Source organism: Onychomys torridus, chromosome 2 (genome assembly GCF_903995425.1).
Source record: "Onychomys torridus chromosome 2, mOncTor1.1, whole genome shotgun sequence".
NCBI lineage: Eukaryota > Metazoa > Chordata > Mammalia > Rodentia > Cricetidae > Onychomys > Onychomys torridus.
The window spans coordinates 118,179,098-118,204,998 of NC_050444.1; the positions used below are offsets into that span (position 1 = coordinate 118,179,098).

General features: G+C 39.8%; 1 protein-coding gene across 3 annotated transcripts in view; it reads right to left on the minus strand.

Moving 5' to 3' along the window:
• Window positions 1-25,901, minus strand: part of Pde4b (phosphodiesterase 4B) — a 546,203-nt gene that overhangs the window by 120,536 nt on the left and 399,766 nt on the right. For all 3 annotated transcript variants that reach the window (XM_036177953.1, XM_036177954.1, XM_036177955.1), the window contains one exon: window positions 2,481-2,675. In XM_036177953.1, coding sequence (XP_036033846.1) covers window positions 2,481-2,675 — 195 coding nt within the window. The remainder of the gene's footprint in view (window positions 1-2,480; window positions 2,676-25,901) is intronic.

A 25,901-nucleotide genomic window follows, 5' to 3' on the forward strand; every position in this document is an offset into this window, starting at 1 on the left:
TCTTCTGCAGAGACAGGAGCAGTGGGGAGGGGATGGCTACTGTTCCTGTACTGATGATTTCACTTCTTCCTGCACAGTGATAATCAGGAGAAAGGGTTTTAAAGGGCCTTACTTCATGGGGCAGGAGAGATGCCTTAGTGCTTCCGAGCACTAGCTGCTTTTCCAGAGAACCTGGTTTGATCCCCAGTGCCCACATGATGGATCATTCCTGGGAATACAACGCTCTCATTTGGCCTTCACTGACACTGAACACATGTGGTGCACAGATATCCATCCAGGCAAATTACTCATATACATAAAATAAGATTAATGAAACATTTAAAATGTTTAAAAAAATAAAACAAAGATTACAACAGAATCAGATAAAGGAAAATGTATATTCCTAAGAACAGATATCTAAAAAGGTTTTTTTTTGTTTTTTTTGTTTTTTTATTTTTTTTTAGAGTATCACTTTAGTTTAGATGTGAACATTAGTGTGAAACTGAATTTTCCAATGTGGCTCTGACAAAATAAGGTACCATAAGAAACTGGACATTATTTAAACTCTATAGCTTCTCATATGGAGAAGAATAAAGTCCTTGACTGGGAAACACAAAAGATTTTATAGTTATGCTTAAATATTTTCAAAGCAAAACTCTTTGCTCTCATGCAGCAGAAAGATTTTAATGTATCTTGATATCAGTATTCTGAATATGAGGGGCTATTAGTTCACCTGGGCTTTCCTAAGAAGGGATTATCTTTATTGTGAGAATACATTCTCCCTACATATAGTAATCATCTTTAAAAAGGGAAATTTCTCAATGAGAAGAGTGCTTTCTCTGCAAATGAGGACAAGGTTTAACTCCTCAGCATCAACATAAAGTCCTAGGCATGGCTGAGCATTACTATAACTCAAAGTTTGGTGGGTAGAGACAGCCAGGTCTCAAAAGCTCACTGGCCAGCAAGCCTAGCCCCAAACTGTAACCCTTCAGTGTGGTGAGGAACACTGTCTTAAGGCAAAAAAGACAGAGAGTAAAAAAAAAACTCCTTACATCCTGCTCTGGCCTCCACATCGCCATTCACATACTCATGTGCATGCAACACACACACACACACACACACACACACACACACACACACACACACACACAGAGAGAGAGAGAGAGAGAGAGAGAGAGAGAGAGAGAGAGAGAGAGAGAGAGAGAGAGAGAGAACTCGTAACAGGGGTGCTGGCTGCAGAGATACTCAGAATGGTAGTTTTATCATCTGGAGACTAAGCTGGCTTGTAAGTTTTAACTTATCTTCAAATTTAAAATCTCTGTATCATTTTTATCCCACATAAGGAAACAGTAGAGTTTAACCTGAAGTTTAATTAGCCTGTTATATAAAGGCTGAGTGACCTGGAGACTCACTGTGAGGCTTGGAGTGAGTTTGGGAATTAGAGTCAGAATTAATTGAGGAAATACATATATTCTAAAGCTAGCCGTTTGTTTATAAAATGGCATGGGAATGGATCTGTGCTTACTTTGAGCTCACTGTGTTTCCTTTGTTCTCCCATGATAAAATCCAGACTATGTAGGCTTGGCAGTGTCTAAGGTTTGGATGTTAGGCTAGAAGACAGCACGTGTAAAGGAACCTGGCCCTCAGCACATGCTCATTCAATGTGAGTTGCCTCCTGTCCTCTGGAGTTCAGTGTGCATGTGTGCGACTCCTGAGGAATGAGATCTTGTTTGGGGGTTCCTTTTTAACAGAGGAGAAGAACCCAGTGGACTTTTCCAGACTGGAAATTTTAGGGAGTTTCTGATATTTTTATAATACACAATGTTAAAAGCAATTAGTGTGTGCCCAGAAACCTTTTAAGTCAAGGGTTTTAGCAACCAATTTTATTTGGGTTCAGACATTTAATAAACAGGCAATACAAACCAGTTGTCATTCTTTAAATAAAAACCAGTTATCTGCAATTAGTATCAGCAAAACAAAAATATCGTCTGTGCGTTGGCTGTTATGTGTCTCATCAAAGAGCCAGGCAGTGGATAACTATGAATGGTAAAATCTCACAGAAGGGATACAAGCATGTGGCTGGATAACACCTAAGCTAAACGCCACTGAGCAAAGGCCAGTTAGTGAGAATGCAAGTAACCAACCAACAGTTTTGTTTTGGTCCAAAGCCTCATATGCCCACGTATTCAGGCCCACATATTCAAGTGTGATTTGCAAAATGTGCTAAGTTTTTCATCCTATAAATGATTCAGCAGTTCAGGAAATAAACCCAGTGAAAGTTTTCAGCTAACAGATGTGAACTGAATGCTGTGTTTGAGGGTTTTGGTTTGTTTTCTTTTTACACTCTGGAGACCCTAGTCAAAATTCTGCAAGTCCTTGTTCAGCTTTCTCTGCTTCCTCTCTTGAGTTGGCAATAGTTGCTGCTGCTGCAGTAGTAAGGTTAAGGATGAGGTAGTTTGTGGGGCTGGAACCCAGAGAGGAACAGGAAGGGTTTTACTTACTGCTCGCTTGGAAGTGATGAGTTCCTTGACATCGCTTTTGGTGACAAGTCATAGTCACTGTCGGATCTGTAGAGGAAGGACTCTCTGCGTTGGCTGTGCCCAGGAAATGTGGCATGAAGCACCAGCCCAGAGGAAGAACTGGCCTGAGGGTCCAGCGGGCTCCGACCTGGGGAAGGGCCATTTTCCACATCAAAGCTGAAAAAGAAAGCAGGGAAAGTCTGGTTACTTGAGAACTGCAGAGGAGTGTTCATGTATACCGAGAATTTACAGGTGGGGGGCACTGTGGGCCAGGCTCACCCAGTAAAGCTTTGCAGAGAGCTTTAGTCTACAGAACAGGTCTTGGTTATGGTCCTTCCCATGTTGTCCAGAAGAAGCTGAATTCCACAAACTTCACTTAGTACCTGGGTTTACTCATAATAAATAGTAACCCAAAAATTTGGGCCAAAGGGCAAAGCTCATGACCTCTCAGCAGCCTGACCAACTGTGACAGATTCAGAATGAGAAGCAAGGAGGAAAAAAAAAAGCTTGTTGATGATGAGCAATTCCAGAGGGGGGAACTAGCACACCTCTGGGTGCCAGACGAAGATATCATGGGAATGAGTCTTCCTAGTTGGAAGAGTTCTTCCTCACATAAATATCAGCCTCATTAAAGATACAATTTGCATATTTCTGAATGTTTTGGGAACAAAGTGTTATCCTGAAAACACTGGCTGTCTGATTAGAGAGGCCTGGCCTGATATTTAATATTCATATGTAAATTTATCCACATAAATGACTTAATTAATCTGATAACACCAAATTACTGTCTCAGGCTGCAGAGCCAGGCCTCTGGAGAAGAATACCACCATTGAATTTCGAAGAAGAGTGCCAGGGAGATTCCAGTCAGTGCCCCTCACTCAGGAAGGTGCCCTCAGGCACGGGGTTATTTTAAAAGCTCTTATCTTGAACACAAACAGGAGCCATGTGGATTTTGTGCCTTGTTTCTGCTCCATCCTGCTATCACCCTGGAGTAGTGTGTCCTTCCCACATGTGCTTTAACCATTCCAGATGTGTTTCTTTTGCATACACAGCTTCCCTCGGCGTCAAATGGATAGTAACCACCTCCCCCAGTTCCTCTCAAACACTCACTGCTCTGCTGTCAGAGCTTTGCAGAGAGATTGTGAAAGAAGTGTGGGATGTGGAGCTGGGGATGGTCTTTCATCAAGTTCAACCACAAGAGGCAGCTTCCATCATGTTTACCCAGCTGCCACAACCTCTCACTAATCCTAATCTACTCTGTGTGTGTGTTTGCTTCTATTTCTAAAATTTAAAAGGTGCTTTCTGAGATATTATTTCATTTAATCCTAACACCCCTTCAAGTTATTTAAGTTATATAGTCCAATTCTATTACATTGAAAGGAACATACCAAACGGGGAAAAAAACCCATCCATATCTTGTTTAAGGAAACATGCTAGATTACTGGTTTCCCCCTAGTCATTCAGATATCGGGGACATACCCGAGACCCTCAGCAGATGTACAAAAGAGCAGATAGTAGCCAGCTCTATTCACACATATGTGTTTTCTTCTACATAGACACACTGATGATAAAGTTTGTAAATCAGCAATGGTAAGAGATTCACATTGACTAACACCAAGACAATTCTAAAACTATACTGTGGAAATGGAGACATGGCTCTGTTGATAAAATTCTTCATGTGAAAACACAGAGAACTGATTCTGGAGCCCCAGCACCTATGTGGAAAACCAGGTGCATGGGCACACCTGTAAGGCCAACACTGTGAAAGTACAGATGTGGGTTCTGAAGGCTCTCTGGCCAGCTAGTCTATGCACAACAGTGAGCCCCAGGTTTGCTGATAGAACCTGTGTCAAGAAATAAGGTGGAGAGTTTTTTAGGAAGACATCTAATGTGGACCTCTGTCCTGCACAAGCATGTGTACATATGTATTTATACGAACATGTACACACACACACAAGAATTTATTGAAATAAGAAGTATTATAATAAAATTTATTTAAAACTCATGGAATGCTTATTTCTAGACTTCCATTTCATATTTTTTAACCATTTTTTAATTTATATTTTTTTGAGCTGAGGATCAAACCCAGGGCCTTGCACTTGCTAGGCAAGCACTCTACCACTGAGCTAAATCCCCAACCCTTTTAAACCATTTTCGATGATGAGCAACTGAAACCACACAAAGGCCACAGAGAAGGGACAGCAACTCTAGTTACCACAAGGCACACTGGAAGACTCATGTTTTCCCACTCCATCTCTTTACAGCCTCAGGCTTTTCAGGCTTCTTTCATCCTCAGCTCCAGAATGGCCTGCTGGGTAATGGAAGGCTATTTGGTTCCTATCCAAAGGTATAGTTGGTATGGAAGAGTCAGTCTGTGACCACTCTTGAATCCTTGTGATCCTCAGGGGACACAAAGTGCCACCTTGAATAAGCAGAGAGGAGGCAGCAGATGGCCCTGTAGCTTTACTTGCAACAGAAGGAGAAATGACAGAATGCAGGAGCATGATGCCACCACAGAGGCTGCTGATCACACAAGCTCTGAGAAGAAGCCACATGTGAGGATCCCTGGGTGAAGGGCAGAGCAGGTGCCACAGCAACCTAATATGTACCAGGGCTTATAAGACTCCACAGATGGAGCATCTCGGAAGCCCAGTGGTCTGGGATGGGCAACTTCCCAAGGCTGCAGGCAGATGCATCGTCCCTTGAACTTGTTTTCTTGCCAACCTGCCTGGCTCATACTTTGTAACAAGGGAAAATCTAAGGACGCACATTGCAAACTTGCCTTGAGTGAGAACACTAACTCTACTAGAAATTAAACAGTTTCTTTGTAGAGAAGGGTCTTTTGTTGCTCTCCAGATCCCATAGAACCTGTATGTCCTGATACTGTCTCTGAAATCTTCTTTAAAAATATTTATTTTTAAATGTATGGGTATTTGCCTATTCATATGTCTTAGCACCACACACATCCTAGTGCCCTTGGGGGCCAGAAGAGAGCATAGGGTCCCATAGGAGTGAATTACAGGTTGTAAACTATCATGTGGGTACTGGGACCTCTGAAAGAGTAGCTGGTGCTGTTAACAACAGAGCTCTCTCTCTCCAGCCTGCTGAACCCTTCTTAATGGCAAAGAGGGCAGATCCTTAAAAGGTAAGACTGGGATCACCCAGTGATCCCAGCATGAGTGGAGTGAATTTTTAAATTCCATGTGCAATTGTATTGCTATTCATTTGGTGTACATCTTCACGGCCTTTCAATACTAAACCAGCAGAACACTTTTAACAGTGGATACCCAGCTGCCCTAGAAGCTCCAGTATGGCCAAGCCCCAAGGGTCAGTGTTTGGGATGCCAGGCAGTCTCTAGCATGAGCATTGTGGTCAGTGGTCGTGTATCAGCACCGACTACTAGGACCATCACTGCTGTCTGACCCTGCACCAGCATTTTGCCAACGAGTATGCTTACCAACTTTTAGAACACTTCCCATGAGGTTTCTACCAGGGCTCATCTGTCTTCTTTTCCACTATCAGCATCCATGCTGTGCAGAGGCCAACTCCCCAAAACACTATCAGAAAAATGAGGGTCTGAGGACACTCTGTCAAACTTACTAAGCACACCTGCCAGGTGAACTGGAACTAGATTCCTCCCTACACAAACTCTTTCCTCTGTGGTTTTCTTTTCTTTTTTCTTTACCCTATCTAAACTCAAAAGAGAGCTTGCTGGAATTCAGAAGAAGCAAGGGAAGAGGTCTCTGTGGCAAAGAAGCAGTCTCAGTGAGACAAATGGCCTTTCATACTCCCTGGGGCACTGTTTCAAAGCAACCAGCGCAGATGTACAGCTTCAGAACAAACGTGAATCACTAACCAGACACCAGCCCCAGTCACAGCAAAATTAGGGGGCAGACATCACAATACATCCCACAGACCAAGAGAGTAAGGGGGCTGCTGGCCAATAGGGAGACTGAAGGCAGCCTTACCAAGTGAAATGAATGTACCACACAAACCAAAATGCATTCAGGAAGAAAAGCAAATCTGCAAAAACCAGAAACAAACACATAAACAGGGTCATTATTTATTTAGGGCATTTTCTGTCTCTGCCTTGATCAGGACACACATTTCATCTTTAGGCTTCTTAAATTAAAAAGTCATTATATAAGCTCTATAAAACATAGGCAAAAGAAAAGGAAAGCACCATTGCTAGCAGTTTAACATTTTTCCATCCTGATATGTATATGTGTGTATTATTTCTGGGGGGGGGGGGAACGACAATATGTGAGTGGGTGGTATATGTTTGGGGCAGGGGAGGTATACCTCCCAGCATATGTGTGTGTAAGGCAGAGGTCAACGTTAGATGTCTTTCTCAGCTGTACTCTACTTATTTACCTGAGGACACATTGACTTGGTTCTGGCTGGTGAGCTTCAGGGCTCTGCCTGCATCCACTCCTCCTCTGCCCTAGCCCTGCAGTTACAGAAAGATACTACTTTTTTTGCCCTGGTTTTACATGGGTTCCGAGGCTCCAAACCCTGCTCCTTCCCCTTCCCTGGCAAGCGATTTGCCAACTGAGTTGTCTTCCCAGCCCCCATCTGACAGGTGTCATACTGATTTGCATATTGATTTTATAAGGTTTTACTATTTCCTGCAGTTTCTCAAATTCCCGCTTTCCAGGTCCTACTTCATTGTTCATCGAGTGGCTAGACAACAGTTGTCCAAACAATTCTCTTACATTGGCAGTATACCATATCTGTGATTCTAAGTAGTACTTGTATTTGGTGTAAAGTTGCAGATATGTTGACATGCCAGGTAAATTCAAAGGATGCCACTCATAAATTTCTGACTAGGTGAGTAGGCCATATGCTTGCATGGAGGGGGTTGCCCATGTTCAACATGTGGACTGAGGTAGTTTTAAGTACACCTTTCTTTCAGGATAAGAGACCCACCCCCAACAGTCTCCTTCACTTTGTCTGCAGCCCCTCTGCCTGGTTGGGCCGGTTTTTCCTGGTCCTGCTGGAAGCGCTTCCCTTGACTTAAACAATGGCTTATTGTTGAATATTCCACGCTTTAACTGCTTCTTTTCTGCTTTGTAGTGGGAGAGCTCAGCTCCTCAGGCAGTGGTGGCAGGTGAGTCTGTGCATGAGGAGTAAGTCCCTGTAACTAGAAGCTCTTTCCCACCGCTGACACCAGTATAAAGATTTCTTCTAAAAATCATCTTGGACTGCCTTTTCCAGTAAATCCTCTCTGGCACTGCAGTCCTAAACTGACTCAGATGCCTACCCCCACCTTTGCACTCCCTCATAGTTCTTTATGTAGTACAGTTGCTCTCAGTATTGCCAAGAGATCAATTCCAGGACACACACCCCCAACCCCGTGCCAAAACTCACAGATGTGGGTGCTCAGATCCCTCATATGAAATGGCTTAGTATTGATATATAACCTCCATGCCTCCTCCTGGGTAACTCCAAGTATTTCTACATTACTTATAATAAAAAATGCAAGACAAATTTTAGATGCATAGTTAAAACAATCTACTCTTTAAGGCATGGTCAGAAACTGAAATTTGTACATCTTTGCTACATATACATTTTTTTCCAACTATTTTCCAGCTATGCTGAATTGCATCCTCAGAACCCATGGGTACTTTGGGCTGACTACTTCTTGAAATGACTTGCATATCTCTGTTTAATTCTCCCTTTATTTAACTGTTTCCTAACAGATTGTCATACTCAAGATAGAAAAATACTACCTGGTTTTGTGTCCTAGAAATTTGGGTCAGAATCTTGTAAACCACAGATCTTTTGAAGAAAAGGTTGCCTGGACCAATGAAAGAATATTGTAATGTGCTGTGGGATGTTTCTACTAGGTCCTTTCTCCTTCTGACTCTGCACCCTCACCCCAGTCATCACCAGCACCAACTTCTGTTGTTTCCTTCAAATGGATCTATAAAGGATATGACTTTATTTAATCAGCCTCATGAGGTAATGATGTAAAAGTAAAATTCAGAACAAACTCAGTTGCATTTTCCCTGAAAGAAGCCTGCAGAGAATCCCACCACCATCTCAGATGCCGGATGTGGTGACACCAATACAGCAGTTTCAGGGACAAGCAGGAACCCTCCTCTACCAGTCTTAATAACCCTCTACTAACAGCTTCAACGACCCTCTTCTCATCTCTGCTTTTTGGGGAAAGCGGGGACCGTTGTCAGCCCCACACCCCTGCCAGTGGCTCCTTCCATACCTTGGAATCTTTGCTTAGCCAGCTCTGGGCTGGTGACAGGGAGGAGCCAGCAGATGGCAGAAGGCACCAGTTTCCCAGGGCTTCCTGGCCTCTGATTTAAGCAGGGCCTGGAAGATGATGAGCAGTCTGCTTCCTGACCCTGGAAGGAAAAGTCAGGGATAGAGAAGGGCAGCACAATGTGTGCATGAAGTCTTTGACTAAACCAGGAGCAGCTCTGCCTTCAGGAATTCAAGCAGAACCGGGAGGTCACAGAATGCTCCTGGTCTTGTCCCCCAGGTGATGCCTTCCTGACTCCCAATTACCTGCGCAAGCCTGATTTCTATAATGAAATCATCCTAGGAATAGCTCGTTTCTGAATCAGTAAAAGGTTTTTATTTTCAACCCAGCTGTTCTCTAGCTGAGTTTCTTTGAGTGACTCTAACAAATATCTCCACTAAAAGACAAACTCTACAAAAAAGATTTAAACTCCCAGGCCAGCAGAGCTGCATACTGCCCTGGGGAGTGAGCTCTGCTTTTTCTGTCTTTTTTAAAAAAGGACTCACTGAGCATCACTGCATCATCTAATCCCCACAGTTTGCTGGGCTTATTCTTTTTGACCTATTTGAAAGAGGGAAAGAGTGAAGGCTCTAAAGCATAAAACTTCATTTGAAGAATCTTAAAGCATGACCTCTTTTTATTATACTGTTATATAATCTGTGCCCAAGGTCCTTTCCTCCACATTCCATTCTCGACTTAGAATCTGTCATGTTGGACTGTCTTCCTCAGCATAGTGAGCTCTTTTCTTCCAGACCACAAACTCCTTGAAGCAAAACTTATACCTTAATTCATTTTTGTATCCCTAGAGCTTAGAGTTGACTCTCAAATCAGAACACATAGATACATGGTTGTTGAATGAACGTAAGAATGTCACAGTTGACCTCTCTCATCTGACAAGGCAGATTCATTTGGAAATGTTTGGCAGTCAAAGACCACATGGAGTACTTGAGTGGAACTGCTCTAAGCCTTTAACATTAACTTTCTTCTCCATCCTCCCTGCAGTATCCTAAGAACTCCATCCTAGGAGAGTCAGTGTCTATAGTCTTTGTATAGGTTATGTACACATAGGAAGACTGTTCATGAAAAATAGTCTCAGTAATGTTCTATTAGAAAAAATTTCCCCCATTTATACTTAGACTGACATCTTCAAACACGTGTCTAACACCTGATAAAAATAACCATTTACCTATTTCCTTGGGTAGTTATACTGGGTAGTACTTCACGATGTTATCTGTCTGGTCTTGTAGAGAGGAAGCTAGACAGGGATACACTTTCTACTCACACTAACAGTAGTGGCCCATCTGTCTAGAACCAACCAGTGGCTTTCTGAATGAAAGACTTAACGGTAAACAATCACAGACAGCATGATGATGAGTCCATGCCCAAGCCGGAAGCAGAACTTCACTAGGCACAATGACAACAGACTCTTGTGATTCTGCCTTGAGAATCCACTTCTAAACTCTGTGACTTTCCTTCCAGAAACCATCAGGAGAATTACAGTGGTCAGATCATCTGCACGTAGGAAGCAGTTTCCCATCACTGTTTTTCTTCCAAGGGATTTTAAAAATTACATTCATTGGCAAAAATCCCAGATAGACTTTACCAGAAAGAGTGTTGGAATGCCGAAGGGCTCTGACCCCAGGGGTCTGGTTTCTAGAGCCCACTTTGTAGGGAATAAACTGAAACAGGGACTCCCTGTATTCTGACCCCACACTTCAATCTGAAATGAATCAGTGAGAGAAAGATTTCTGAGGTGCCTGTAAGATAAGAGATTTCATAGACATTTTGGTGGTAGGAAAAAGATGTTGTTTTCATGTGTGGATTTGTACTAATGGTGATGGTCATTCAGTAAATACTTATTAGCCCCCACTCTGAGACAAGGCATGGTTGTTGGCCTGCTATTGTAGCAATATAAAGAAGGGTCCCTGAGGGAAGAATTAGCAACAGATGATCATAATCAAAAATGATACTTGGAGATAATGATAAATGCTATGAAGAAAATAAAGCTCAATAATGTAGCCAGCAGGTCTACCCTATATGGTTGAGAGTCCTCTACTGCCTCCCACAGAGGGACCATCCGCTTTCCTCAAATGGTACTCTCTGAGCTGAGACAGAGCAGAAAGAGTGACAGTGTGTCTTTGGAGTCTGACAACTCTCCATTTCCACACCCACTTTAACCAAAGAATTGGGTTGGACGATGGTTAGGTTTATTTAGATTTTAACAATGCTAAGCAGCCAAGTTAGGATTTTCTCACACTTTCCCTCTTCTGTGAGCTTTACCACCCCTTACAGCTCTACTTGTATCGGGATCCAGGTATTTATTTGTGTCTATCACAGTATTTGTCCAGTGTGACTGTTTTCTACTCATCTGTCCTCAGAGGACTGTACTCCTCAAGAACATAGCACACCTTTTACACACACACACACACACACACACACACACACACACACACACACACACATAGAGAGAGAGAGAGAAAGAGAGAGAGAGAGAGAGAGAGAGAGAGAGAGAGAGAGAGAGAGAGAGAGAGATCCAGCCAACTCAAAAGCAAAATCATGATATAATCCTGAGAGAAAATTCCAAATGGTCTTGCACCTCACATCTGCTCATACCTCCCTGCCTCTGTTCTATAGAACTCAGCCTCAGGCTTCTCTGACTGAGAACCAGGGAAAGTGTTAAATACGGATTTGCTGATAAATAAATAAATAAACTCTGGCCTCTCAGCTTGCTTATTCTTTTGTTCTTTGTGTGGCTGCTTTCTTACTCTCTAAGCCTTGAACTAAGTTGCCCACTAAACAGTTTCTTTCTCAAACTATTATTTAAACAGCTCCCCATTTCCTTACAGCATCTGTCATAGGTCTGTACTGTTCTTATTCATTTGTTTTATAAATTATCTTCCCTTCTTTTCAACTCTAAACCCCAGTAGGGCCATCTGTCACACTTATCAATGGGTTAACTAGCAATGCCTGGCACCTGTCTGGGACAGAGTGCTAATTCTGAACAACCACCTGTCCAGTGGATTAACCAGAGGTTAACTGAACACCAGAGATGTTCTCGGTGATTGCCAGCACACCAAGTTTATTAACTTCTTATATTTTTGTTCACTTGGGGAGGTGTTGACTTACCTATTTCTTAACTAAGTGAGCTTCCACACAAATTCTAAGCAATTCAAATTTAAAATGAAAATTGATGCAAAACCTGTCACGGGTTTGAAATACCATTTTGTGGTTATTACTCTGGGCTGATTTTAAAAATGAGATTGTTTTTACATTAAGCTTCAGAAGCCATTGGCCTTCCAGAGGCACCAGAAAAATTAGGAGGTCTAAAAGATGTATTCCCATTCCTGCTTGCAAAATGCCATCACTGAGCATTTAAGGAATTTTATATTTAAAATTAATTTATATATTCTCTCTGGGGTAAAAAGGCCACTATCTCCTTTCTTAGTTGAGGTAGAAGGGGTGGAAGGTGTGGCAGTAACTCAAATAGCAATCATGAAATTGGAAATCAATGCCTCAGCCTCCAGTCTGCATAGCTGTTAATAGTGTTTGCGTCAGTTAACATCTGGCCCCCAAATGTTATCAGTCTTGAGCTCTGCACCTGCAGACAGCCTGACATTTGGATTTGAAATATGTGCTCTGGGAGGAAGAGGGAGTGAGAAAAGGGGGCGAAAAGATATGAGATAAAACAGAAAAATGAGATCCCAAAGTCGCTTCTTCTTTCTTAGGCAGTCTGTATAAAAATCTGTACTTCTTTATCCCCCAAAGACGCTGAGCACACTCAGTGCACCACACCAGGTGCTGAGCACGCAATATATCACCCCATTTCACAACCCTGATCACTTTGTAAGGAAAGAAGGGAACCTTAAAAAATATATGTGTTTAAAATCTTAAAAATGTATTTCCTGAACATATTCATAGGCACCACTTGTATGCCTGGTGCCTGCAGAGGCCCGAGAGAGCCGAAACTCGAGTTACAGATAGTTGTGAGCTCCCAATGAGAGTGCTAGGAAGAGATTCCAGGTCTTGGGCAAGAGCACCAAATGCTCTGCTGATCAGATGATCAGATGATCCATCCTTCAGGAAACTGCTTCTGAGATATATGGAAACTGAAGTTCAAAGGGTTTATGTAAAGCTTTCTGACAAGCATTCAGTTATTTGATGGTAAGTCCTGGATTTAAACCCATGTAAATTGCATACATTAACAAGCTGGTCACCTTTAAACATCTATTCTGTTTTCTTGCTTCTACAGACAGATTTCATATAAAATGAAACCCACCTCTATGTTCTGAACTCTGTTCTCTCTACCTCAGGTCATAACATTTCCCTTTCATATATCATCATTTCCATTTTGTGTACCAGTACTGAACTAGAAACCTACCCCTCAATAAAAAATGACATCCATGAATTCCACTGGGCATGTGAAAATTGGAGGCCTTAATCACCCACAAACCTAAGGTCCAAAGAATGCTAGAGGAAAACCCTCTGGTTGAAAGTAACACTGGATAGAAATCTAGTTTCTCACAAAAGAATGAAGGTTTTTAATTATTAAAACCTCTTCAAAAGATCACTGAGGAGAAAGTAAAAACTTTAAAATGTGTTGTGAGGTTCATAGATATGTAGAAATAAATTATATGACAACAAGGACAGAAAGTCAAAGAAGGGAGAGATAGAAGTATGTTATAGAAAGATCTGTATAGTATCTGTTAAGTGGTACCATATCACTTTAAGATAAACTCCAGTAAGCTAAGTATTTTACTATAACTCTTACACATACCATTATCTTTTAAACAAGAAGCTATGTCTAATAAAGTAATGAAAGAGAGAAAAATGGCAACATAAAATAGATAAACTTTCAAAAAAGAAGAGACAAAAAAGAATACAAGGAATGAAACTAATTTTTCCCAATGTACTTTGTTCCTTGTGTCTTTCCACAATGACCTCCAATCTAATTGAATAGTGGATAGGAATAAGCCACCCAGTTGAGTCTCACCAGGTACTGCGGCCAAGCCTCAGTCAACCTTAGCTGCCACCAAGAGGTTAGACCATGTCCAAATAAAGCAAAAGCCAAACTATGACCAGTCAGGCCATTCTGATCTCACTTCCATTCTTTGTCCACAGATGCTACTTGGCCATACTACAGAGTGAAGCCCCCTGATTTTGAGTAAGGCTGCCTAATATGCAAACTGTTTTTGATGAATTAAATTCTATTGAATTGTAAAGAGAACATATCAATAAAATGAACAGAGAATAGTATGTTTAAACCTGAACATTGGAGATAATATTTTCAAGTAAAAATCATCCAGGTTCTACAATTAAAAGACAGACTTTTCCAAGGATGATTTAAAAAGCATGTCTCAACTACAATGCAGCTTCAAATAAGCCACTCTAAATAGGAAGGCAGAAATAGTTACAGAGGAAAAGATTACCAACAAATGTACCAAGATAAGGATAATGGAATGAAATAAGAATTGCTGAATTCGTACAAACAAGTAGGTTTCACAGCCCCAGATACTATCATGAGTGAAGAGGGCCACGTCACAATGATTAAGGAAGAAATATGTGTGTATAACTAGCAATCCTTAATATTTATGCAATTCACAACAATTTCAAAACTCATGAGGCAAGATGAATAGATTGAGAGAAGAAAGAAAAAAATCAGAATTATAGCCTCAGTGATTGATAAAACAGAGGCACAATAGCCCAAGGCTGATACAGAAAACCATGAACAACACCATCAATTTTGACTAATTGACACTGGGAAACATCGCAGTTAGCAGTGGTGGGATAAACAGTCTTTGCAAGAGTGTGTGGAACATTAACCAAGATAGATGATCTCACAGGCAATAAAATAAATCTGAGTAATGTAAAAAATTCAAGTCATGCAAAGTTTGTTCTCTTCACAGAATGAAATAAAATGAGAAATTAACAGTAAGTCCAAGTGTTGAGAAATTAAACATATTCCAAATAGCTCATAGGCCAAAGACCAAATAAAGAAGGAAAAATCAAGTATTCTGAACTGAATAAATATGAAAATCTATGTATCAAGCTTCATGGGATACAGCTAAGGCAGTACTTAAGGCAAGTCTACAGCACCAAATGTTTTTATTTTTTTTTATTATAGAAAATAAAAATGTAAATGGCTTTAGCAGCTAGCTTAAGAAATTGAGGGAAATAATAAGAATTTCAAGTAAGCAAAAGGAAAAAAAGGTGGAAATAAGCTCAAAGAAAGAGAGAACAGTGTGCTGGCTTGTTTTATTTCAACTTGCCACAAGCTAGAGTCATTTGAAAGAAGAGACTGTCAACTAAGAAAATGCCTCTGTAAGACAGGTTGTGGGCCAGCCTGCAGTGCATTTTTTGACTGGCAACTGATGTGGGCAGGCCTAGCACACTGCAGGCTGTGCTACCCTTGGCTGGTGGTCCTGGGTTCTGTAAAAATGCTTTGTCTGGGCATTTGTTTCTAAAATCCTTACAGATCTTTTGCTTATATATTATGATTTCAAGTTTTGTGTTTTTATGGGATTTCTGTGTATAAGAATGTGTGTTTTTCTTCTTCTCTATGTGTTTCTTCTAGCTTTTCTTTGGCTTCTTTTTTTGTATTCTGGTTTGTTTGTTGTTGTTGTTGTTATCATCATCATTATTATTTTAGATTTCTGTTTTCTAATGAGAGAGAGAGAGAGAAAGAGAGAGAGAGGATGTGGATTTGGGTGGGAGGATCTAGGAGAAGGGAAGAGGCAATCATAATCATAACATTGTATGAAAAAAATCTATTTTCAATCAAAAATTTACAAAATAAAAACAATTTAAAACTTTTTGTCAAGAAAAGAAAGGAAGGAAGGAAGGGAAGGAGTGGGAGGAGGGAGAGAGAGCAAGAGAGAGAGGGAAGGAAGGAAGGAAGGAAGGAAGCAGGCTGAGTAAGTCACAAGAAGCAACCAAGTAAGCAGCACTCCTCCATGGCCTTTGCGTTAGCTCCTGCCTCCAAGTCCCTGCCCTGTTCAACTTTCTGAATGCCTTGAATGATGAAATATGGAAAAGTAAGTGAAATAAACCTTTTCCGCATCAACTAGCTTTTGGTCATGACATTTCATCACAGCAATAGAAAGCCCTGAAACAACAAAATGGATAGATACTAGGTTCTGAGGAAGGACTGACAGTAAGTAATGGACACATGAGTCCATTTCTCATTTTAACTCTGTCAAGAGTTTCTCTTTTTTTTTCTGGTAGATAAGTGAACAAAAATATATTTGACAGTGGATATGTAAAACACAATGTGAAGCTTAGTGGTTTGAGAATAGCTTGTTCAACTGTACATGTACTCATTAAAAATATATATGGTCTTGTTAATATATATATATATATATATATATATATATATATATATATATCTCCATATCATATCATCATATCATATATGGTTAATTTCACTGTGTGATGTTTTTGTTTGCAAGTTCTTTATGATAAGGTCTTAATAAATTTTGGAAAAGGAATGAATCTTAGATTCATTGAATGATAAATGATAAAATTACAAACGTGTAGCTGGATTGGGAGTATGAGAGAGAGAGAGAGAGAGAGAGAGAGAGAGAGAGAGAGACTGAGACTCAATACAAGGAAGGAGAGGGAATGATGCCAGCATAGATTCTAAAGGCAAAGGAATGGAAAACAAAACCATGAATAACTTTATGCCAATGTATTTGACAACTTCTATAAAATGGATAATTTCCTTAAAATTATAAAAGCTACCAATGTTCACACTTAAAAAAGAAAGAGATAACATGAAGAGGCCTGTATCTATTATAAAACTGATTTTAAGGCTTAGGATTTTCTCACAGAGAAGAGTGCATGCAAAAAATTTAAAGAAATTGTACTGATTCTACCTATATTGGAAAAGAGAGAATATTTACAACTCACTGCACAAGTTCAAGATTTCTCTAATATGAGAGACAGACAAAAAGCACCCTAACAAGGAAATCTACACAGTGTTCCTGTATGATATGTGTAAAAGTTCTAACAAATGATAGCACATCTGCTTCAATTATACATGAAAATTACTCACAATGGTCAAATAGAGAATTAAAAAATGCAAGGTTGTTGCAGCACTCAAAACCAATGCAATGTTGTTACATTAAAGCCTAAAAAATAAATTGAATAAACATAATTATCTCAGTAGATGCAGAAAAGTCCAGCATCCATTCTAGTTTTGAAAAGAAAGTTAATAAAAGGGAAATTCTTTTAAAAAATGTTATATGAAAGACCTTTGACATCATATATTTGGGTGAAAACTAAATTATTTTCCCTTAAAAATATGAATGATGGCACATGCCTTTAATCCTAGCACTCAGGAGGTAGAGAAAGGCAGATCTCTGTGAGTGCAAGGCCAGCTTGGGCTACCAAGTGAGTTCCAGGAAAGGCACAAAGCTACACACATAAACCCTGTCTTGAAAAAAACAAACAAAAATATGAAAAAGGGAGAATGTTTATTCCTACTATCTGTGCTCAGTATTTTGCTGAAGGTTATAAACAATGCTGTTTGAGAAGACAAAGTTACAAGACATTAACACAGGAGGGGAAGATGTAAGACTACCTATTCATAGATACATGTGGAACCGTCATTTCAGATTTTGTATAGTAAACATCTAGAAATGACACAAGTGAGACAGGTGAATGGGTAAGTGAAGTGAACTTCTGGTGGATTACCATGTGGCTGAAAGAAGGGATGAACTACTGATGCCCACATCAGTCTAGGTAAATAGTAAATTAATGGTGTCAAGGAAGAGAAGGCAGATAAAAGAGTACCAGTTCTAGAATTCATTTGCATAAAAGCTTTAGAAAATAAACAGCCCAGTTTTTTAAGCTATGGGTTATGATCAACATGCAGGTCATATAATTGAATGTGGGGGTTGAGAAAAATTTGGCAACGGTAGAAGATTTCTGAACACAGTGGCCAAAAATTAAAATGTAATGGCTCAAGCTGTTCCTGGCAGTTTCCAGCTTTGCTGCATCGTGGGACTTCTTGGCAGCCTTGGTTTTGAACATGGAATATATTCACTTTGCATTCCATATGCCATTATGCCACACAACAGCAATGTTGCATGCCATTATCCCATGCAACACTAAAAACACAATGAGGCTCAGATTTGAGTATTATGAAGTACAGTATTGTTACTGTTTAGGTAAAGTTTCCTGTTCTTACAAAAACAATCATTTCATTATGGAAAATATTGACTTCATAATTCTCCTACTCTCATTCTTCAGCATGTACCACACTAGTGTGTCCTTAGATTGTATTGTGTTAGAATGTTAAATTTCTTAAATTCGTAACTTGCTGACCCGAGTTTCACAAAAACTCATTCAGTGAATTTCGGCTTTGGATTAGGAAAGAATTTCCAACAGTGTCTAAAATGGCTTCAAATGTATTTGTGCCATTTTGTGTCTATGTGCAGTGGCATTGTTAGCACTGACAATTTAAAATCACAATATTGATCGACTTTGAAAAAATATTGAAGATTTTCTATGGCCTGCAGTATCAAATATTTAGCCAACATTTAATACTTCATGTAAGAAAAAACAAGCACACCCATCTCATTAGCATTTACATTTTCTTTCATCTTATTAAATGCTAAAATTATATGTCTATCAAAGAATTGCCTATAATTAATTTATTTGTGATTTATTATCAGTAAATGCTATATAGATATTAATATAGAAGAAATGGGACAGGTCACCAAAAATGGGATATAATGATTGTTTTACAAGTGCATGTGTGTGTTTTGTGTGTGTGTGTGTGTGTGTGTGTGTGTGAGAGAGAGAGAGAGAGAGAGAGAGAGAGAGAGAGAGAGAGAGAGAGAGATAGATCAAATAAAAGGGAAAGAATGCTAAGGAGGGGAGATTAAATCGGGAGATGTAGGGCAAAGTACATAAAATAATGTAGGATGAAGAAGCCTGCTGATCCAGTACAGCATGAGGATTAAAGTTAACAAAGTCTTTCTGTATTTGAGGTTTTTGTTAAATGAGTAGATTTTTAGCTTCTCTTAAAACAAAAATTTTCAGTCACAAGTATGTTAATCTACTTGACCATAGTGACTGCTTTACTATCATGTAGATACTGCACCAAACACATGGAATAAAAGTCATGCAGAGACAAAATCCGCTATTTGGAAAGCAGCAAATACACGCTAAACACCATGGCCCGACACACGTGGGTCCATGAAGAAGCTGCTGGGGTTGCTGCTTTCATTTCCTCAGCATGCACAGCCAGTGCTCATCTGCAGTGCATGGGAGACTCTGGTGACACAGAGGACCGCTTACCGGAGGCAGTGGGCAATTCTTAGCCATCAGCCTTCTCCAACATGAGGGAAATCTGACACATGCACGTCTTCATTTGGCTCTCAAGCTACTTGCAGAGTTTCTGTTGATTTTCTCAGCTTTCCTGGGCCTTTCACCTCTTCTAAAATTCTAAAAGTTGGAACGTTCTTGAGCTTGGTGCTTGACCCCCTTTTCTTTATGTATTTTTTTAAACCTTTAAAACAGCCATTGGTTTTATTACTTCAATAAAGTTTATTTAGAACACAAAAACTTATGGGATGGTGGTGGGGCTCACCTTTAATCCCAGCACTCAGGAGGCAGAAGCAGGTGGATTTCTGTGAGTTCGAGGCCAGCCTGGTCTACGAGTGAGTTCCAGAACAGCCAAGACTTACACAGAGAAACAACAACAACAACAAAACCCATAAAAATTAAAACACGAAGAAGAACAAAGCATAAGCAAATAACTATGAAGAATTTAGAGCCAGAATTAGCCTTCTTAAAAGATAAAACATATCATTCATTATAATAAATCATTTATAACATTCCTCCCCCAAGAATGACAATGTAAGCAACACTCACATTCATGCGATTCAGTGCCAGGAAGTTGATGTGCAGGAAGGGGCATGTTTGTGTGTAATAGTGGATGCTTTGTTTCTTCAGCATGCTTTTTCCAAAGCTTTAAACACATTTTGAAAGAATTAGTATTACAGAAAAATATATCCTATACAGTCTATTATACAACATGAGAAAAATATTAAGGATGAAAGGGTAATTTGTGTCAGCTTTATTCAATTCCAACTCTTAATAAGTTGATAATTAATATTCAAGGTGCACATTTTGAACACTATATTTACATAATAGAGTATGTACATCTCAGTTGAAAAAGTAGCAGGGAGTGAAATGTTTACTTACTAAATATTAATGTTTACAACTATCACTAAATACGTTTTTTTCTGATTTATCAAAAAAAATCAGTGTGCAATTTTATTTTATTCTTTCTTTTCATTTTCCCAGCAGTTTATTGTTTTTTAACTTAAAATATTCTTGAGAATTTTGTGCCATGTGATCTTTTCATCTGTTCAGCAATGGCTCCCAGATATGACGGAAACAGTGAGAAGTAAAGGAAGAATATGATAACTGGCCAAAGCAGCAGGACACAACCCTGTAGAACAGCAAAGACAGTTCAAAGGACAATGATTAGAGAAGACTGCTGGGCTCGCAGCCTGCGTTCCTGAGGAATCCTAAATTCAGACTTAGGCTGTCCTGTACTATTGTCCTCAGTTCAGGTAGACTCATTATGTAAAATGCATAGTCCCTATAAAACCATTTGGCATTTGTCCTAGTTAAGGTTTCTATTGTGATGACACAATAGCCAAAAGCTACTTGGGAAGGAAAGAGTTTATTTGGCTTATATTTCCATATCACAATTTATCATTTAGGGCAGTCAGGGCAGGAACCTAAACAGGGCAGGAACTTCGAGGCAAGAGCTGTTGCAGAGGGCATGGAGGGGTGCTGCTTATTGGCTTGCTCCCCATGGTTTGTTCAGCTAGTTTTATTATAGAACCCAGGACCACCAGCCCAGGGGTGGCACCACCCCACAATAATCTGGGTCCTTCTGCATCAATCATTAATTGAGAAAAAGCCCTACAGACTTGCAGCCTGATCTTATGGAAACATTTTCTCAGCTGAGGTTTCCATCTCTCAAATGACCCTAGCCTGTATCAAATTGACGTATAACTAGCCAGCACAACATTGATTTTGCATCTGAAGACTTTCAGAAATGTCATCATTTCAATAAATGGCATTGCAATTGCATTAGTGCTCAGGCAACATTCCCAGTCATTGGTCATTAGTTTTATAAATTAAATCCTCCTGTGACTTAGACCAGCATCCCGAGTTGGTCACAACTTGGACCTCACCAGGGAAAGTCCCTTTGCTTAACTCCCTAAGTGCTAAGGTGAGAAGGAGGCAGGCAGGTTTGGAGGACCGGCTCACCAAGGTAGCATCTTTGAGGAACCCTGGCCATCCTTTCCTTGTGCTTGGCCCTAACACAGACCATAGACAGCCTAAACCACTGTTACAGGCTTCAACTTTCCTACCTGGAACATTCTTTTCCAAAGTGAGATAGAGGGGCAGTGCTTTGAAGGGGACACAGAGATCTCATTTTATTTTTTATTGAAAATTGATTTGTACAATATATTTGGGTTACAGTTTTCTCTCTCCCGACTCCTCCCAGATCTTCCCTACCTCCCCATCCACCTCTTATTTTAAACTGATGAAACTTCATTTTCCTCTTTAGTTGCAATTCCTGCTGAGACTTCCATTCAGAAAGGAGGTTGTTACTTTAAAGAGTCATCTTTCAATAACAGAACGTGTGACTACCTTCAGCTCTAAGCCTGAAGAAACACATTTGCAAAGCATTTCTTCCAACTGCTTCTCCTACAGGTCTGTCTGTTGACTCACAAGCAGTTAAGCAGAATGTTTGAAGGGCTGATTTGTTTGACAGATTCATCTACAAATACTTCTCAGCTTTGCCAATAATCCTGTTTCCCTGTGTTTAGCTTTTCACAACCCATTCTCTCAACATGGATTTTCTCTTTAATACCCAATTATCTTAACTGACTGGTAAATTACCTGGTCCAACTAAAGCATCACTTTCCATAATCAAAAGGATGGAGGACTCTTCACACATCTCTGGCCCGCCTAGTTCTGACTCACAGGTGTGCACACTTGTTTTTTGTGCTGCTTCAATAACATAGGATTACTTGGACAAAGGGGAGACACCCTCGGTAGCCTAGCTATATTGATTATACACTACTTCTCAATTTTATAAGTGAGTCACTTAACATCTCCAGTATTCTTTCATATTTTTAAAAAACTCTATTCTGAAGCCTGACTATTCTACAACAGAGAAGGAAGCTCACTCATCCCATTCCCTATGCTATTTTACAGGTTTATTACATTTTAACATACAACTGGGAGATGCTCCAGGTATGTTTATCTAACATAGGAGGAAGTGGTTTTCATACTTAAAGGGGAGACTGTGTGTGTGATAGTTGATTCTCTGTTTTATCCATATAACGACTAACAGTTGTGCTAATCTACAAACTACAAATCTCACTGCTGTTTTGGGAAAACAATACTATAAAAGAAAAAAAAAAACAAACTCTCAAATAACCTTTGTAGCCTCTATAGAAGGATTATCACATTTACTTAGGATTCAGGAGTCTTTTAAAATTTGAAAACACAAAACAAAAGTGAAAATGGCATTTATCTGTCTTCTTCTGAACCTCTAATTTATCACCACTGCCCAGAGTTGGGTTCTAATGGCATGGTCTGGTTTTGACCAATATTTGTATGCCACCTTTGTTGGTCTGTATTTTAACCAAGCGGAGTTGCACACTCTCCCAGCATTGGGCTCACTCACATTTGATTATGTTCTCCATACTCTTATTCTGTCGTCATCCTCCTGTGGAACAACTTTCCTGGTAATTCCACAGGTCCTAATGCAAGTGTGAGCAGAGTCCATGATAGTAGATGGAAAACCACCCCACAACTCTACATGGGAACAACTTCTTAAAAACTTCCCATCTTCTGTTTGTCCAAAATTATCAGGAAACACTCAGAGGGACTCATGGGATCCTATAAGCAGTGTTAAGTCACACCTCTGGATCAGCCAGGAGCTTTGCACAGAGAACAACTTGGAGTTTCACAGACGCTCTGCCCTTTGCCAGCTAAAGGGTCATGGATGGAAGTTCTCTGAGACAAAGCATAAAATAGTGGCAGAAGAGAAAGCTGAAGACCACTGTGGAGACTAAGTTAAACACCATGTAACACAGCTATTCCCCATAGTTTTCCAGCCTTGACAGCACAGGACCAATGTGGGAGGACACAAATGACTTGTGGGCCTTTTTAGAGGAGGGGCTTGATGTTCTACCATTCTGTCTCATTTCTGGACATGCAGTTCCTCACAATCTGTAAATGCAGATAGGTAGAAAAGGCCCAGAAGCCCTCATGCACATAGGGAAGCTGTTAAAGGGTGAAGCAGAAATTTAGCAGAGTTCATTGAAAAAGCTAAGCCTGTGAAGGAGAGGCAGTCAATCAGGGACAGAGGCTCCAGGGTAGATAGCCTAAAGCCACAAGGCTGAATAGATTCTTGAAAGGTTAGTGAATCAGGAGGAGCCAAACCATGGGTGGTAGGCATTGATTCTGTTGTCTAAAAGGCTCATACAATCTTCATCTTCTGCCTGGAAGCTAGGAATACCTTAGGGACATAATTATAGTCACTGAGATATAGGCATGAGCCTTTGGTAGAGGTGTTCCTTTAAAATATTGTATCAGATTATATTTAAATTGTCATGGGTTATGCATTAAAGTATAATTAAAAATTAGCCATTGCACCAAAACCAGGTAAAGACATACAAAACAACAAAACCAAAACTATAGGAGAATATACCTGAGAAACATGGATCTCCAAATGCCCAATACAATAATTGCAAACAGTATAGAGACAAACATTGAAAAGTTTATTTACCATGGCCAAGTTGACTTTATCCCTGAAGTTCAGCACATGCAAGTCAATAAATGTAATAAATCATATAAATGGACATAAACAAAAATTACATGATCATCTCAATGGACATAGAGAAAGCCTTTAACAAAATCAAACATACCTTTGTGACTAAAGTCTCAGAGAATGTGGGATTAGAGGGAGCATACCCTAATATAAGGAAAGCTATATATGAGAAACCCACAGTCAACATCATTGTGAATGATATAAAAGCTTTATTTTGTTAAATTTTAGAAAAAAAGCAATCCCACTGAAGTCAGGAATGAAACTGGACTGTCCCCTGTCCCCACTCTTTTTTAATATTGCACTTTAAGCACCAGTTGGAGAAATAAGGCAAGAGTAGAAAATTAGAGTGATCTAAATATAATAAAAAGTCAAATTATTCCTATTTGCAGATGACATGATATTGTGCATAACAGACCCCAATAATTCTACCAGAAACTTCTAGATATGACAAACAAATTTAGCAGTGTGGTAGGATACAGAATCAACTTGCACAAATCAATAGCATTTCTGTATACCAACAACAAACATACAGAGAAAGAGATGATGGATGCACACCCATCAGTAGTCTCAAAGAAGATACAATGTCTAGGAATAAACTTAACCAAGGTGAAGGATCTTTACAATAAAAACTTTAAACTGTTGAAGAAAGAGATATAGAAAGACATAAGAAAGTGGAAAGACACCCATGCTCATGGACTGGTGGAATTAATGTTATGAAAATGACCATTTTACCAAAAGCCATTTACAGATTCAGTGCAATCCCAATCAAAATCCTTGTTAGCTTGGGCCCTGCAGTTTGGGACAAATCTCTCCTATGCACATTCCACAGCTGCTTGGTCCTAAATAAACACACAGAGGCTTTTATTATTTTCAAACTATGGCCTAATGCCTCAGGCTTCTTGCTAGCTAGCTCTCACATCTTAAACTATCCATTTCTATAAATCTATACTTTGCCATGTGGCTTGTGGCTTACCAGTACTTTACATCTTGCTTCTCCTGGTGGCGGCTAGCAGCATCTCCCCACTCTCTTTTCTCCTCTGACTGTCTCTCTTGAATTTTCCCACCTGGCTCCATCCTGCACTGCCATAGGCCAATGCAGCTTTATTTATGAACCAGTCAGAGCAATACATATTCACAGCATACAGAAAGACATCCCACAGCAAATTCCCATCTCATTCTTCACAGAAATAGGGGGAAAAAAGCCCTAAAATTCATTTGGAACCATAAAAGACTCCAAATAGTCCAAAGAATTTGTGCAGAAAGGACAATGCTGGAGAGATCTATTCTAGATCTCTAGATCTATTTCTAGATCTCAAGAAAAATTACAGAGTAATAGTCATAATAATAAAGTGTCCCTAGCACAAAAACAGACATGTAGACCAATGGAACAAAACCAAAGACTCAAGAACTAGTACATGTAACTTCAGCCATGTCATATTTGCCAGAGAAACCAAAAACAAATAGGAGAAAAGAAAGCATTTTCAACAGATGTTGCTGGGAAAATTGGATGTCCACATATAGAAAAATGAAATTAGATCTGTATTTATCACCTTGCATAAAAACTAACTCCAAAGCCAGGTGGCAGTGGTACACGCCTTTAACACCAGCACTCGGGAGGCAGAGCCAGGCAGATCTCTGTGAGTTCCAGGCCAGCCTGGTCTACAGAGTGAGTTCCAGGAGAGGCTCTAAAACTATACAGAGAAACCCTGTCTCGAAACCCCTGCCCCCGCAAAAAAAAAAAAAAAAAAACCTAACTCCAAATAAATAAATGACCTAAATGTGAAACCTGAAACACCAAACACTGAAACTACTAGAAGGAAACCTAGAAAGTATCACGCAGGGTATAGGTGTAGGAAAGGGATTCCTGAGTAGGACTCCATTTGCCAAAGATTAAGGTCAATATTTGACAAGTGAAACGTCATAAAACTAAAAAGCATCTACACAGCTAAAGAAACAATCAACTGCGTGAAGAGGCAGCCCACAGAATGAGAGAGAACCTTGCTAGCTGTATTAATATCTAAAATATAAAAAAGCTTTAAAAAGAATCCAAAGGGGAGAAAAGCAACCCACAAAAAATGGTAAGAAATAGCACAAAAATATTAATTGTCCATAGCAATTAGGAAAATACAAATCAAAACAACTTGGAGATTTCATCTTACCCTAGTCAGAATGGCAAAGGTCAACAAAACAACAGACAACTGGAGTGGGAGTGGGGACAAAGGAGCCTTCATTTACTGTTGATGGTATTGCAAACTGGTCTAGTCACTCT